The sequence below is a fragment of the Coregonus clupeaformis genome, chromosome 16, assembly GCF_020615455.1.
Source record: "Coregonus clupeaformis isolate EN_2021a chromosome 16, ASM2061545v1, whole genome shotgun sequence".
NCBI lineage: Eukaryota > Metazoa > Chordata > Actinopteri > Salmoniformes > Salmonidae > Coregonus > Coregonus clupeaformis.
The window spans coordinates 51096995-51114489 of record NC_059207.1 but is presented as its reverse complement, the minus strand read 5'-3'; the positions used below and the strand labels follow the sequence as shown (position 1 = coordinate 51114489).

Sequence of the window (17495 nt, the reverse complement as noted above, 5' to 3'; positions counted from 1 at the left end):
CCCAAATAAAATAAAAAATATATATACATATTGTAAAGTGGTTAACCCACTGGCTATAAGGTGAATGCACCAATTTGTAAGTCGCTCTGGATAAGAGCGTCTGCTAAATGGCGTAAATGTAATGTAAATGTAAATATCTAAAGTGTCCAGAAACCAATACACACGAAGGGTTGAATCCTAACTTGTAATTTGCTACCGTATCAAATGTTTCCCAACTAACATCTCCCATTAAGATCAATGAACGCATGATTTAGCTGGAAGGTATACTGTAAAATAAATGCACACTGTATTAGCACAGGGATGCCTATTGAAAACCAGTGACAGAAGCTGAATGTTGAGTTTCACCTTCAACCGAATGACATTCATGGAAAGTCCAGCTTTGTTCTTGAATGCTTTCTCCCACAGAAGATCCTGGAAAGAAACAAGCTCTTCTAAAACGGAAAGTTTCCGATGTGAAAAGATGAGGTTTCTTTTGTTTCAAAACATTGACGTTATGGCCCTCATAGCCTTCATGAGAATGACCAGCTTTAAAACCAACGAGAGTCGTGTCTTCATCTTCTGATGTGCCAGTGATATTAGGAGGCACCTCGAACTCATGTTGTTAGAAAATAAACACCTCATTGTAATATACATCCTGAACATCAGTGTTCATGTGTATGCTAACCTGGATGAAAACATTCAAGATGTCCTCTGAGAGACTCCCAGCCACTTCAAATGAGGAAGTACATGTACAGTACAAGGTTAATATTGTTGCATTTTTTAAGCGTAAAAGCAACTAAACATAAACTAGTTTTTGTCCTTGAAATGATTGCTCTAAAACTGACTACTGTTGCTTTATGGTTGTAATTAAAACTTTGATTGCAAGAAGTTCTTGGGAAACAAAACCTTTGCATGATTATATTGCTAAATAAAACCATCCTTTAATTAATGTCAATATAACCTGCTTGAGTAAAATGAATCATAGTTAAATCGAACCAGCCCATTCTTAAAATGTAACACAATGGTATTGTCTCACCACATTTTAAGTGCTGCTGATGAGTTTGTCAACTAATTCGTCAAAAAGCTCAACTCTACCAAGCACCATAAACCAGCTGTGACACCCTTCTTTACCCCCCACCACAACCCCTCCTGCTCTCCCTCCCTCTACTGTATACTTCCTTACAGCATTACAAGGGCACTTTGCAGATATTTAGGGCATTGTGAGGAAGTGTTAAGGTTACACACTTCCTTTTTCATTTGGTATAACACTCTCATTAGCATGAAAATAGCAACTTGGAGGGAGGGAGGGGAGTTTGGCCCTACGGGGGCAGGACAAGTGCGGTTTAGCTTAATTTGTGGGAAAGGGGACCTGGCAAAAACTGATGACAATGCAGCAATTAACCCCCCCCCCCCTAACATCCCCACGCCCTGTGGTAGCTGTTGTGAGGTGCAAACAACATGACTGAAGAGTGAAGACCAATGCCAAGCCAAGCCAGTCTCACTGAACTAACCAATGAGCAGACTACCCCAGCGTTTCCCCATATGATGGCATTTGAGGCAGGTTAATCAGGACCGATTTATTTTGGGTCGCAGACTAAAAAATGATCCTGGTTTACTTAGTGTGTCACAAGCACAACAACAGAAGAGCAGGGTGTGGACTTTTCACTAGTGTGTCAGCCCCTGAAGGCATTAGGGGCCAAACTCTGCCCCAGGTGTCACGACCTCCGCCAAGGCTGCCTCCCTTCCTTGTTCGGGCAGGTTTCGGCGTTCGTCGTCACCGGCTTACTAGCTACTGCCGCTCCCATTCTCATCACTCCACTTGTCTTGTCTTGTCAATCACACACACCTGGTGCTCATCCCCTACTTAGTCTGTGTATAAGTGTTCCCTCTGCCCCCTTGTCTTTGTGAGTGATACTTATATGTGGGAGGAGAGTAGCTCGGTTGAGATACTCTCTCATTTATTTTGCCAGGGTTGATTTTCCTCTGTGTCATTACATTTATTGTATTTTCTGAGACTGTGTTTGGTCATGGAGGATTGTTTCCCATGTACCTGTTTCGATTGCCGTTGTAGGCGCATTGTATATTACATTGGTTCCTGTTACGAACCCCGTGGCTCTAAACATCTAGGGTGGATGGACATGAGACCCGTAACATAAATTCATGTAAATTATAAGTGTGGCAGGGAACAGTGAGAACCAAAAATGACCCAACAACCATGAACTACCGTCAAACACAAAGTGTTTATTTCTGAACACACGGTAAGGGTTTGGGAAAAAGGGCTGAGCAGGACCCAAGAAATGAAACAATAGTGTAAAACCCCCTAAACTGATCTTGCCTGCCTCAAGAACCGCTAGGCTACTGCTACCATACAAAATACAGTGGGTGGTCCGCTCAGGTCTAACTGGTGTTTATAGACAGATTTCTTCCTACGGGTAATGTACGCCCAAGGGCATCTAGCTTAAACTCCCCTTTTCCCAGAAACACACAAAGCTACTAAACAGGGTAATCAGCAATTAAATAAGTACACAGGATACAACAGTATCCACACTCAGGTAAAGAAATATATTCTAATAAAGTTACCTATAGGGTAACCAACAACTTAGTGAGTACACAATACACAGGACACCACCGTGTCCACACTCACATAAAGAAATAGCTTCTAACAAAGTTACCAATAGGGTAACCAACAACTTAGTGCGTACACAACACACAGGACACCACCGTGTCCATACTCACATATGGCAAAAATCTCTCTCTTGCAACAAACACAAGTCTGGTTTTTATAAAATGGGATGTGTGATTGAACAAACGAGTAACAGGTGGTGCAATTCACAGGAATGTTCACTGATTGGTCCAATCAGCAGACACCTCAACGACCACCAATCAGGAACATACAGGACACCTGTGATTAGGGCAGAAAGAGTAGAAACACACAAAAACACAGGATACCTGTATCCGTAACACTCCCACCCTTAAAAGAGCAAACCACAATGGTTTGCTACACGTACTCATCACAACACCCAAATTCACAAATCATCCTATCGGGATAACAAAAAAACCTAGATCATTAAACACGAGACAAAGCATCTGCCAACACATTATCCAACCCCTCTTCGCAGAGGAATGGCCTCTGGGTACCTGGCGGCCACACACATAATTGTCAACATAAACTGGTTACCAGCTTTTGTTTTTGGTAATGGTCCAACACAATCAACCATCACATGTTCGAATGGTTCACCTATGGCCGGTATGGGACAAAGAGGCGCGGGGGAAATAACCTGGTTCGGTTTCCCAACTACTTGACAGGTGTGGCAAGTCCGACAGAACTGAGCCACATCTTGTTTTAAGCCAGGCCAAAAGAAATGTCGCAAAACACGATCATAAGTCTTGGTGACTCCCAGATGTCCGGACCACTGGTGATCATGAGCGAGGGATAAAACATTTTGTCGAAAGGCTGTAGGAATCACTATTTGGTAAACAGCATTCCAATCTCCGCCAGCGTCAACATGGGAGGTCCATTTACGCATGAGGAGATTACCATCAATGAAGTATGCCATGTTTTTCTTCTTTAGCTCGTCCTCTGAGACAACACTAGAAAACATTTAGCCAGGCTAATATCAACCTGTTGGTTAGCGATCAGCTGCTCACGAGTAACTGGTAACTGTATTGCCTCAGCAACAAGTTCCACATCCTTCTTCCTTTCTCTGGGCTGTTGGTCAGACTGCACCAGCTTACCAGAGGTAGCACCCGAACTATCCTCTGGGTCACACTCTCTGAATAGAATCGTGTTCGACAAATCTATCACTTCACCCACTTGTCGTGCTTGAGCACGTGTGACAGCACAAGCGGGGAACACATCTGGATAACCCTGTGCCAGCTCCTCGGAGAGAGACTGGTCACTTTTATCCATTACCTCCAATACGGGTATCACCTTTCCTCCGGCAATATCGTTGCCCATTATAAATGTCACACCTTTTACTGGCAACATTGGACGTACACCAACTCTGAACAATCCACTGACTAACTCAGAGTGTACGTTCACAAAGTGCGAGAGTCTAGGGGTATGATTCTCGCTTTGGGTGCGAGAGGTCCTGGGTTCAAATCCCAGACGAGCCCCCACTTTATGTTACGAACCCCGTGGCTCTAAACATCTAGGGTGGATGGACATGAGACCCGTAACATAAATTCATGTAAATTATAAGTGTGGCAGGGAACAGTGAGAACCAAAAATGACCCAACAACCATGAACTACCGTCAAACACAAAGTGTTTATTTCTGAACACAATGGCACTGGGACGAAACCCATTTCAATTCCTTGTACTAACACACTGGAACCACAATATGTATTACTGGACAAGGGCAACACATCAGCGAGTATGAACGACTGCGCCGCACCAGTATCTCTGAGGATTCTAACTGGACGCTGAGACGCTTCGTCATCTGATATAGAAACAAACCCCTCAAAAATGAACGGTTCCTAACTGTGATCTGGGACAGGGCCTTTCAAACCACATTCACTATGAGGCCTCTGTCTTGATTCCGGCCTTACAACCGTACGAATCAGCCCAACACCCGTTGGCGGCCTGGCGTGCTGAGGCATCCCCGGTTTGCGTTTTAGCAGAAAGCAATCATTAACCATATGTCCCACCTTATGACAATAGAAACAGTGACGCACATCTTTTGGGCGTGCTGGACGCACTGCTGGTCGACTAGGACTAAAAGTTAGCAACTCCGCAGCCCTGCTCTCCGTTCGAGCCGAAAACACGCTCTTATGCGTCAACACAAACTCGTCTGCCAATACAGACGCTTCCGACAGTGAGGATACTTTCTGTTCGTTCAGATAAACTACAATGCGTTCCGGTAAGCAATTTTTAAACTCTTCTAACAAGATTAACTCCCGTGAGAGAGTTAAAATCAGTTACCTTACTAGCACTGTGCCATTTGTCAAACAGATTTCCTTTGTCTCTAGCAAACTCCACATAAGTCTGAGTAGGAGACTTTTTATGAGACCTAAATCTTTGTCGATATGCCTCAGGAACAAGCTCATAGGCACGAAGAACAGTAGCTTTGACCACTTCATAATTCAAACTGTCTTCAAGAGGTAGCGCTGCCAGAACCTCTTGGGCTTTACCTGTTAGTTTACACTGAAGTAATAGGCACCATACCTCGTCGGGCCATTTCAATGCTACCGCTATACGTTCAAAAACACTGAAATAGGAATCAACCTCTGACTCCTGAACACAGGTACCAAGGTGATCTGCCTACTAATATCAAACGTAGCAGATGACACAGCTGGTGAGGATGGCTCACTAGCAGGCATAGTATTAGCAGAGACTAACCTCGCTGTTTCTGCCTCTAGTTCCATTTTACGCACCTCCAGTTCCATCTTACGCATCTCCATTTCCATCTTACGCGTCTCCAGTTCTGCCTCTAGCTTACGCGTCTCCTGTTCTGCCTCTAGCTTACGCGTCTCCTGTTCTGCCTCTAGCTTACGCGTCTCCTGTTCTGCCTCTAGCTTACGCATCTCCAGCTTGTCTTGCCTGATTTGTGCCCGCTCTTCCGCCTCCATTTGGAGCCGTGTCGAGCGGACATCGATCCTGGCATCACTGTCAGTCAGTGGGGAGAGTGGGTCATAACGGGGCAATGTGGCTGGAGCCTTAGCCTCGTCCTCAGACACTGATGGGCTTACAGGAACAGCAACCACATCCCCTACAGGAGCAGCAGACTCAGGCGGCGGTAACTCAAGCACTCGCTCGTTTAACAATATCGCTAGCACTACTTCCCTAACTTCTGCTTTCACTAAACCCCTCGGTATGGGTACAGAAAAGTGGTCAGCCAAAGCCTGTAGATCCACTCTACGGCAATTATCAAAAACCTCCCACGTAGGGTTTTCCAAAAATGCCTCCAACTCAAAAGTAGCCATCCTACTAGCAACACGAGCCGTCGACTACTGAACACACAAAAAAAACAGGTAGTTACAGCTGCCAAGCTCAACACTGAACCAGACACTGACTAACTTACATGAGTAGCATGGGATAGATAGGATCCCGGACGAGCCCCCACTTTATGTTACGAACCCCGTGGCTCTAAACATCTAGGGTGGATGGACATGAGACCCGTAACATAAATTCATGTAAATTATAAGTGTGGCAGGGAACAGTGAGAACCAAAAATGACCCAACAACCATGAACTACCGTCAAACACAAAGTGTTTATTTCTGAACACACGGTAAGGGTTTGGGAAAAGGGCTGAGCAGGACCCAAGAAATGAAACAATAGTGTAAAAACCCCCTAAACTGATCTTGCCTGCCTCAAGAACCGCTAGGCTACTGCTACCATACAAAAATACAGTGGGTGGTCCGCTCAGGTCTAACTGGTGTTTATAGACAGATTTCTTCCCTACGGGTAATGTACGCCCAAGGGCATCTAGCTTAAACTCCCTTTTCCCAGAAACACACAAAGCTACTAAACAGGGTAATCAGCAATTAAATAAGTACACAGGATACAACAGTATCCACACTCAGGTAAAGAAATATATTCTAATAAAGTTACCTATAGGGTAACCAACAACTTAGTGAGTACACAATACACAGGACACCACCGTGTCCACACTCACATAAAGAAATAGCTTCTAACAAAGTTACCAATAGGGTAACCAACAACTTAGTGCGTACACAACACACAGGACACCACCGTGTCCATACTCACATATGGCAAAAATCTCTCTCTTGCAACAAACACAAGTCTGGTTTTTATAAAATGGGATGTGTGATTGAACAAACGAGTAACAGGTGGTGCAATTCACAGGAATGTTCACTGATTGGTCCAATCAGCAGACACCTCAACGACCACCAATCAGGAACATACAGGACACCTGTGATTAGGGCAGAAAGAGTAGAAACACACAAAAACACAGGATACCTGTATCCGTAACAGTTCCCCTATCCATTCCACTCCCCATTAGAGCACTTGACAGTCGACCATTAGGGTCCGGGTTCGTTAGGGAAGTTACAGCACCAGTCACTATGGTTACGCACGAGACTCATCGAGAGCAAGTCACTTTTTTATTATTGAGTCTCCTGATTTCCCTGTTGTGTTAGGTCTTCCCTGGTTAGCACTACACAACCCCACCTTTTCATGGCAGCAGAGGGTTCTCACGGGGTCGTTGCGAGAGTGTCAGGGTAGGTGTCTAGGTGTTTCCATTGGTGCAACCACGGTGGAAAGTCCAGATAGTACCTCCACCGTGCGCATTCCCCCTGAATACCTCGATTTGGCACACACGTTTTCCAAAACGCAAGCGACCAAATTACCACCTCATCGGGCGGGGGATTGCGCGATAAACCTCCGGGTAGACGCTGTGCCTCCCAGGAGTCATGTGTATCCCCTGTCGCAGGCTGAAACGGAGGCTATGGAAACATACGTCTCCGAGTCCCTGCACCAGGGGTTCATACGTCACTCCACTTCACCCGCCTCATCAAGTTTATTTTTTGTGAAGAAGAAAGACGGAGGTCTACGCCCTTGCATTGATTACCGAGCTCTGAACAAGGGGACAATACGTTATAGTTATCCTCTACCCCTCATTCTATCTGTGATCGAGTCAATGCATGGGGCGCGCTTCTTCACAAAATTAGATCTCCGGAGTGCGTACAACCTGGTGCGTGTCCGAGAGGGGGACGAGTGGATGACAGCATTCAGCACCACCACGGGCATTACGAATACCTGGTGATGCCTTACGGTTTGATGAATGCTCCATCCGTCTTCCAGTCCTTTGTGAACGAGGTGTTTCGGGACATGCTAGGTCGCGGTGTAGTGGTCTACATCGATGACATTTTGGTGTATTCTGCTACGTGCGCCGAGCATGTGTCCCTGGTTCGCAAAGTGCTGGCCCGACTGTTGGAACATGACCTTTATGCCAAGGCAGAAAAGTGTCTGTTTTTCCAACACTCCGTCTCCTTCCTCGGATATCGCATTACCACCTCAGGTGTGGAGATGGAGGGAGATCGCATTTCAGCCTTGCGTAATTGTCTGACTCCAACCTCGGTAAAGGAGGTGCAGCGCTTTATTGGCTTTGCCAACTACTATCGGATTTATGCGGGGCTTTGGCAAGGTGGCAGCTCCCATCACATCACTGTTGAAGGGTGGGCCGTCCCGGCTCCGCTGGTCTGCTGAGGCTGACAGGGTCTTCAGTAACCTGAGGGTTCTGTAACCTGAGTGCCCCGGTGTACTCCATCTGTTCCATCCTGGATTCGAGTGCGTCGGGTGGGGGGCCTTCAGTACCTCATGGAGGTACTGAAGGCAGGGGTACGGTCTGGAGGAGCGGTGCTGGATCCCGGTGAGGGATATCCTCGATACCTCCCTGTTGCGGGATTTCCACCATTGCCATCCGGCTCGCCCTGCTCCGTGTCCTCCTGGTCGTCCCCGAGGCCGGTGTTGGCGTGCTGCTGGAGCTGCGCGTCAAGGGGTGGGGTACTGTCACAACTTCCTCCGAGGCTGCCTCCTCTCCTTGTTCGGGCAGGCTTCGGCGTTCGTCACCACTGGCCTTCTAGCCACTGCCGCTCCTCATCTCATCATTCCATTTGTTTTGTCTTGTTTATTACACACACCTGGTTCATATCCCCTCACCAGTACCTGTATAAGTGTTCCCTCAGCCCCCCTGTCTTTGTGTGTGATTGTATATTGTGAGATTAGTGAAGTTCGGTGGAGCTCCTTGTATTTTGTATCACCGGGTTATTTTCCCTGTGTGCCTTCTTGGTTTCAGTGCGCCTGTTTTGCACACTGGACTGTTTTGACGCTTTATTGCGTAACTCTGTATTCAGGAATAAATCCTGTTATTTTGTGATTTACCCTCTTGCGCCTGACTCCTTCAAATCACCACATCACAAATGGACCATGCAAACACATAGCTTATTCTTCAATCTGGAAGCATCTTCCTGTGAGATGAGTATGGTATTCTATTTAGAGTTTGTTAAGCATTCTGTGATGTTATATGGCTACAAGAAGAAAGGTATTTTCATATGTCACTGCATACAGCAATGCAGGTCTACAGATTACTCCAAAAGGTGTGCGTGTCCACACTCCACAGGTCTTGCAAAACAGGTTGTATAAATTACTTGAATGTGTGTTTGTGTGTGTGTGCACGCATGGACTGTCACACCCTGGCTCTGGGACTCTATATTTTGAGCCAGGGTGTGTTCATTCTATGTGTTCTATTTCTATGTTGGGGGTTCTAGGTTGTGTATTTCTATGTTGGCCTGAGTGACTCCCAATCAGAGGCAACGAGTGTCAGCTGTTGGCTGGTTGTCTCTGATTGGGAGCCATATTTATACTGTCTGTTTTCCTTTTGTGTTTGTGGGTTCTTGTTCCGTGTTCGGTCATTGTCACCGTGGACTTCACGAGTCGTTTATTGTTTTTGTTCGTGCTTTAATATAATAAAGTAACATGTTCATTCATCACGCTGCGCATTGGTCTACTTCTCTCCCTGACGATCGTGACAGAAAAACCCACCATACTAGGACCAAGCAGCGTGTCCAGGAGCAGGCAGACTGGACATGGGAGGATCGCCGGCCATGGAGTGAGACTGACGAGAGGCAACCCCAAAAAATTTTTAGGGGGGGGCACACGGCATGGACGACGGGGCTGACGGAGGCAAAAGAGGGGCGGATTCTGGAGGCCACCAGGTTACGGATACACCGCCCTGTACGTCCTGTGCGGATGCCTCACACAGAGTGTGTGAGGGTAGGCATTCAGCCAGGACGGGTTGTGGCCGCTCTTCACTCCAGGGCTCCTATCCGTCTCCACAGCCCGGTTCGGCCTGTCCCTGCTCCACGCACCAAGCCTACGGTGTGCGTCGCCAGCCCAGTCCGGCCAATCCCTGCTCCACGCACCAAGCCTACGGTGTGCGTCGACAGCCCAACCCGGCCTGTCCCTGCTCCACGCACCAAGCCTACGGGGTGCGTCGCCAGCCCGGCCCGGCCTGTCCCTGCTCCACGCACCAAGTCTAAGATGCGCGTCGCCAGCCCGGCCCGGCCTGTTCCTGCCACTCGCATCAAGCCTACGGTGTGCGTCGCCAGCCCGGCCCGGCCTGTTCCTGCCACTCGCACCAAGCCTACGGTGCGCGTCGCCAGCCCGGCCCGGCCTGTTCCTGCCACTCGCACCAAGCCAGGGGTGCGAGTCGCCAGCCCGGCCCGGCCTGTTCCTGCCACTCGCACCAAGCCAGGGGGTGCGAGTCGTCAGCCTGGTCCAGAACGTTCCTGCTACTCGCACCAAGCCAGGGGTGCGAGTCGTCAGCCTGGTCCAGCCCGTTCCTGCTACTCGCACCAAGCCAGGGGGTGCGAAGTCGTCAGCCCTGTAAAGCCCGTTCGGCTCCACGCACCAAGCCAGGGGTGCGCATCGTCAGCCCGGTCCGGCCCGTTGCTGCTCCACGCACCAAGCCAGGGGTGCGAGTCGTCAGTCGGTGAGGCCCGTTCGGCTCCACGCACCAAGCCAGGGGTGCGTGATCGTCAGCCCGGTCCGCCCGTTGCTGCTCCACGCACCAAGCCAGGGGTGCGCATCGTCAGCCCGGTCCGGTCCGTTCGGCCTCACGCACCAAGCCAGGGGTGCGGCGTCGTCAGTCGGCACAACCCGTGCCTGGGTCATCGGTGCCAAATCAGGTACCGCTCAACTGCTCCACAACGGAGCTGAAGCTAGCCGTTCCTGCTACGTTCAGGTCAGCTCCTGCCAGCGGGCCAGACCGGACCAGGGGCGCTATGGGGGGATTATTGGAGGGTGGTGGGCAAGGCCGGAGCCAGAACCGCCGCCGAGGAGGTATGCCCACCCAGCCCTCCCCTGTTTTGCTCTTATTGAGGCGCGGTCACAGTCCGCGCCTTTAGGAGGGTACTGTCACACCCTGGCTCTGGGACTCTATATGTTGAGCCAGGGTGTGTTCATTCTATGTGTTCTATTTCTATGTTGGGGGTTCTAGGTTGTGTATTTCTATGTTGGCCTGAGTGACTCCCAATCAGAGGCAACGAGTGTCAGCTGTTGGCTGGTTGTCTCTGATTGGGAGCCATATTTATACTGTCTGTTTTCCTTTTGTGTTTGTGGGTTCTTGTTCCGTGTTCGGTCATTGTCACCGTGGACTTCACGAGTCGTTTGTTTTTGTTCGTGCTTTAATATAATAAAGTAACTTGTTCATTCATCACGCTGCGCATTGGTCTACTTCTCTCCCTGACGATCGTGACATGGACGTGTTTAACAATAATTGTGAGGACTTCTAAATTAACAAGAATTTGACCAACTGAGGACATTTTGTTAGTCCCCACAAGGAAAAAGGCTATTTCTAGGGTGTTTAGGGTTAATCTTAGAATTAGTGTTGGGGTTAGAATTTGGGTTAGGATTATGGGTTAAAGGTTTAGGATTTAGGATTAAGATTAGGTTTTGGGGTTAAGGTTAGGGAAAGGGCTAGGGAAAATAGGATTTTGAATGAGAATCAATTGTGTGTCCCCACAAGGTTAGTTAAACAAGACTATGTGTGTCTGTTGGGGCATAGGAAGAGAAAGGAGATCAGCTGTGGACCGCAAACCCCCATGCACCCCCAGATCCTGTCCTGTTGTCCTTCTACCTCCCCCCTTGACCCCACAAGGAATACAAACGTTGTACAGCAGCTTTAGCCCTCCCTGCTGCTAATGCCACACAAGTGGACCGGCGGGGGGGGGTCGCTTCAAACACCCAGCATGTGTGCTCTGGGGGCCCAGAGCAGGGTGGAAGGCAGGGGAAAGGGCCTATCTGTGTGGACAAGTGTGTTTAGATGGCTTTCCTCAGGGATCATCACACACACACACACACACACACATTCACATACACACACACACTGCAGCTGGCTGAGAGAAAACACCAGTCACTGCATTCATGTGAAGAGAGGTTTACCTAGGGTGACCATATTTTAGTTTTCAAAAAAGAGGAGAGTGGGAGTGGGAGGCAGACGGACACCCGCAGTGGGTGGTAAATACAAATGCGTTCACAACCATGCAACTATGTTATTGAACTTGAATACATAAAGTAATACACCATTCAACTGTTGGCCCTCAACAATAAAATAATAACAAAACCAAAAAAAGTTTAGCTTTTAACACCTTTTACATGACACTGTTTCTTTTCATGGCCATAGGTTAAAATACAATTTTAAAAACAGTTGTCATAAAAAAATCCACTATTTCAGTCAAATATAATGTCAGTCCTCCTGATGCTCTCTGGTATACTTTCCCGAAGATCGAATCTTTCCCAACTGTCCTTGATTACTAATCAAGTAGGCATGAACGTCTTTGCAAGACATGTTTTTAAAGTTGTATTGTGTACACAGAAGCCTCTTCAGTGACTAAACAGACAAGTGATTCCTTTCCTTTGTCCACTGGCTTTGCATCAATGAAAAAACACTCTCTACATTTGCATTGTGAGAAGGAATAGCAAAGAAAAACTGTGCAATCTTCAGTAGCTCTGAATGAAAATCTATGCTTTTGGACCTTTCAAAATATTTGGTCCACTTCTTGTGTGCTTGCAGATTACTGAACTCTCCATAACTGTTACACCTTTCTGTGAATTTCTTCAGGTTGGTGACCTGATCAAAGCACTTTGCATCATCAATTGGCACCCCCTTTTCTCCCAGGTGTTTGATACAGGCTTCTATGTCATTCCAGTCAGGTGTCTCACTCAGATCCATCCACATGAAAGAGGAGAACTCCTCTATGGGTGCCATCCATTTCTCCAGTGTCACGCTCGTCGGGAACAGAGGAGGACCAAGGCGCAGCGTTGCAGGCAAACATACTCTTTATTTAGCGATATTATGACAAAATAAACAAAACGATAACGTGACAGTTCACGGTCTAACACAAACCACCTAGAAACAAGATCCCACAACTAATGTGGGAAAACAGCCTCTATAAGTATGGCTCCCAATCAGAGATAACCAGCCACAGCTGACACTCGTTGCCTCTGATTGGGAACCACTCTGGCAAACACAGAAATACAATACCTAGAACCCCGACATAGAAACACAACACATAGATCTACACACCCTGGCTCAACATAACAGTGTCCCCAGAGCCAGGGCGTGACATCCAGATACTCCAGGCATGAACTGTACAGACCCTGTACTGAAATGGTCACAATTCCATCCTTGTGCTTTTGTGCCAATAGTCCCTTAACTTTAAGGGACATGAAGTTATTGGTCTTGCGTTCAAGATGCATGGTGTGGACTTTGTTCAAAAGGTTCTTCACTTCCACAATTTAATTGCTCTCCCTTTCCATCTCCTGAATGTGTGAATAAAACACATACATGAGTGAGTGCATGTGCCAGAGGTAAATTTCACTGAACTCATCTTCAAAAAACTTCTTGATCAAGGAGGGTGTTTTTTCCTGTGACAAAAATAATGCTTTCAAGGCTGGAAACATCTGTAGCAGCCTCTCAATACCTGGAAATAATGACAGCCATCGCGTCTTGCTGTGAGAAAGGAGACTTCTGTATTCAACATCAACAAATTCACAGTACTCCTTCAGATTCTCTGTGCGCACAGTGTAGATGTGAAAGTATTGACATATTTTGAAGATGATGTTCTCAATATCGACATCTAATGTGTCTGCCCTGTAATGAACACAATTGTTCAAGACGTGTGCTGGGCAGCCCACACCGATCAAAGACTTGTTCTGCAATGACTTCTTTAAGTTTGCGAAAACATTCTTTCCTTCTTCATCACGCCGGATTCCCCCGAACATTGTATTGCAGTTGTCACCTGTAAATGCAATACATCTGGAAAAAATCCCATTATTTTCCAGTGTTTCTTTGATGTATTGCGCGATCGTATCAGCTGTCTCATTTGGAGTGTTTTTAACTTCGACTAATTTACTTTGCACGCCACCATTCTTCCAATCAAGATACTGAATAAGCAGAGGGAATATTTTCACAGCACCGTGATTGCTCCCATCAGTAGAAGCACCACAGTAAGGTATGTCTTCAAGTGCTTTCAGAGCTATGTCGACAGAATGTGGTGCTAGTCACAGCGTCAACAATTGCTTCGGTCTTAGTACGAGCACTTGAACATTTTCGCACAATCTCGGAATCAGGGAAAGCCTTTTTTAACAAGGCAGACGTGCAGTCCATTGATCTGTAGCTATTGTGATGCTTCGTGGTATGCAAAAATTCCCTCCGCAGCAGTAACAGCATCTTCTGTTTTACCTGCTCTCACAAAATAGTCAGTTAATTTACCTGACGAACTCTCTCCTTTAGCTGCAATTTTGTGTTTTGCGGAGCTTATGTGCCCTTCTAGGTTGCTAGCACCTTTATTTGACACTGACATATACATGCCAGCTTTGCAGGTCATGCATTCTGCTTCACACGCATCCCGACCAAGACGAAAACACGGGAATTTTCTCTGTAAATCGTCTGTGAATTTACATTTGCGTATGGGCATTGTTACGCTGTTCTGGAGCCATGTGCCACTGTTGACAAGCAAGCTGCTGCTCTGTCTCTGCCATGGTGAGGGTAATGATTGAGATGCAGTTTGACCAATGTTTGCGTAGGCCTACATGACCGACCAATGGTGGCGTGTGAGAAGGCGGGACCTAAAGAGAAAGGTAATAATAATAATAATAATAATATAATAATAATAATAATAATAATAATAATATAATAAAAAATAATGTAATAATATGCTATTTAGCAGACGCTTTTATCCAAAGCGACTTACAGTCATGCGTGCATACATTTTTACATATGGGTGGTCCCGGGGATCGAACCCACTACCCTGGCGTTACAAGCGCCATGCTCTACCAATTGAGCTACAAAGGTCAAAGCAATGCAAAACCCCCAAAACGCACACAATGAATGGCGACTGTAGAAAGCAAAAGCCGAATCCCGGACATTTTGGGCGATTTAGAAATCCCGGCCGGACACATTTTCTTAGGTCCAAAAAGAGGACATGTCCGGGAAAAGGAGAACGTATGGTCACCCTAGGTTTACCACCACTGAGTCCATTAATATGAGTATATAATATGCCATTTAGCAGACGCTTTTATCCAAAGCGACTTACAGTCATGCGTGCATACATTTTTACATATGGGTGGTCCCGGGGATCGAACCCACTACCCTGGCGTTACAAGCGCCGTGCTCTACCAATTGAGTTACAGAGGACCACACAGCTACAGAGGACCACACAGCTACAGAGGACCACACAGCTACAGAGGACCACACAGCTACAGAGGACCACACAGCTACAGAGGACCACACAGCTACAGAGGACCACACAGCTACAGAGGACCACACAGCTACAGAGGACCACACAGCTACAGAGGACCACACAGCTACAGAGGACCACACAGCTACAGAGGACCACACATGTAATGGAGGTTTTACTGCTGTTTTACTGCGGTAACAATGAGGGTAAAAGAGTCTCGATATTTGCGGACTACACAACAGCTGTGGCTAAGAGGCGGGCTAGCTTTGGAGCTGTGAAACGCCAACTACACGCCTGCCCGGGCGTGAAGTTCGGCCTCATCTACCCTGCGGTTTTGAGACTGACTTTACCGGACGGCTCCATGCACAGATTCGAGGACCCGGCTATAGCGGCAGATTTCATCAACAAGAACGTGAAAGCGGCTGTTGTACCGCATGGTGTGTAACAAATGGTTGGCTGGCTGGTCTTCCTAGCAGGCTAGTTAGCAGGCCGAATGGGTGACTAACGAAGCCATCTTTGCTGGGTTCATCGACATATGAATGTCATTCTCTTTTTTATCTCTTTATTTCCAGCCCAGGTTTGCCGCCTCTAATGCCAATATCTGGGGGTCTGCATGGCTGTTTCAGTTTGTTCATTTACCATCTGCGTCGAGGTTAAACCTCTCTTAATCGAGGATAATTTTCCTTAAACTCTGTTGGGGACCATTCTATCCATGTTTGGCTTACTCTAGTTAAATGGTCACTAATCTTAGGTAGCACAGAGTAAGAGTTATCATGCTTAGCTCTAAACTTTCTTTGTATTTAGGGTTTTGCTTGCATCTCATTTGGGGAGATGCTTCGGCAAGGGCGGGTGTGAGGGAAGGGTTTGTTCACTCTCTATTTGTATATAGTTTGTATATGTTTTTGTGCCTCTTCGCTTGTTTTTGTTTTTTACATTTGCGCTTTTAGGTTCAACTAAGATCTTCAGTTTACATTGTACCTTGTCCTTTACACATCCTCTCTCTCTCTTAAGATATGACTCAGCCTAGTGTAGCCCATACTGCTGGAGGGAATGGCTTTAATTTTCTTACTTGGAACTGCAGGGGCATAAATAACCCAGTTAAACGTAGTAAGGTGCTACACCATCTTCATCATTTGAAAGCTCACATCATCTTTCTTCAAGAAACTCATCTGAAGGTATCACAACACTCAAGTCTTAGGTGCAGATGGGTGGGTCAGGTGTTCCATTCCTCATTTCAGAGTAAGGCGAGAGGGGTGGCTATTTTACTTCACAGATCGGTACCTTTTACATGTTCTAAGGTGATCGCAGATCCCCATGGTAGATATATAATTGTCAGTGGTAGGCTGCTCAATACAAAGGTTCTTCTTGTTAATATCTATGCTCCTAACTGGGACAATGGTGATTTTTTCAAATCGGTTTTCTCTACACTCCCAGATATGTCCACCCATATGTTGATTTTAGGAGGTGACTTTAACTGTTGGTTAGACCCACAATTGGATCGATCCTCCACTAAACCTACCACCTTATCAACCTCAGCTAGAGTTGTTCGAACCTTTATGTCTGAATTCGCAATCTCAGATCCTTGGAGAATGGCTAATCCAGCTGGGAAAGCATACTCTTTTTTCTCATCGGTTCACCACACTTTTACGCGCATAGACTACTTCCTTGTTGATGACCAGCTCCTCCACTCCATATCTTCATGTTCATATAACCCAATTGTTGTATCTGACCACGCCCCTGTTACTATGGAAGTAGCTTTTCAAAATGTAGACAATCAGCGACCGCCTTGGCGACTAAAAACTCAACTGCTCAGTAATGAACACTTTGTCAATTTTGTTTTGAGTCAAATCGACTTTTTCATGATTACAAATAGAACCCCAAACATCTCTGCGTCTACTCTCTGGGAAACTTTGAAAGCTTATATCAGAGGTGAAATTATCTCCTACACCGCACATGAGAACAAATTGAAAAGGAATAGGTTATCTATGTTAACACGCTGTATTGCCCAATTAGATGACATTTATGCCGTTTCACCATCCCCGGATATTTATAAGGAACGTTTAACTCTGCAAGCAGAATTTGACACACTATTAACAGACCAGGTTACTGAAATGCTTGTCAAGTCTAGGAGCACTTACTATGAACAAGGAGATAAAGCCAGTAAATTATTAGCTCACAAGTTACGTCAACTATCATCATCATCTCAGATTACAAAAATTCGTACATCATCTGGGATATCATTAGATCCTGGGGGATCAATGAGGAGTTCAAGAGATTTTACCAGTCTCTATATACCTCTGAAAGTAAAGCGGA

The 17495-nt window shown here is 46.5% G+C and overlaps 1 protein-coding gene across 1 annotated transcript in view; it reads right to left on the bottom strand.

Moving 5' to 3' along the window:
- Window positions 1-17495, bottom strand: part of cbwd (COBW domain containing) — a 29377-nt gene that overhangs the window by 4860 nt on the left and 7022 nt on the right. Inside the window, 2 exon segments of the mRNA XM_045225488.1 lie at window positions 346-411; window positions 665-708. Of these exon segments, the coding sequence (XP_045081423.1) occupies window positions 346-411; window positions 665-708 (110 nt within the window).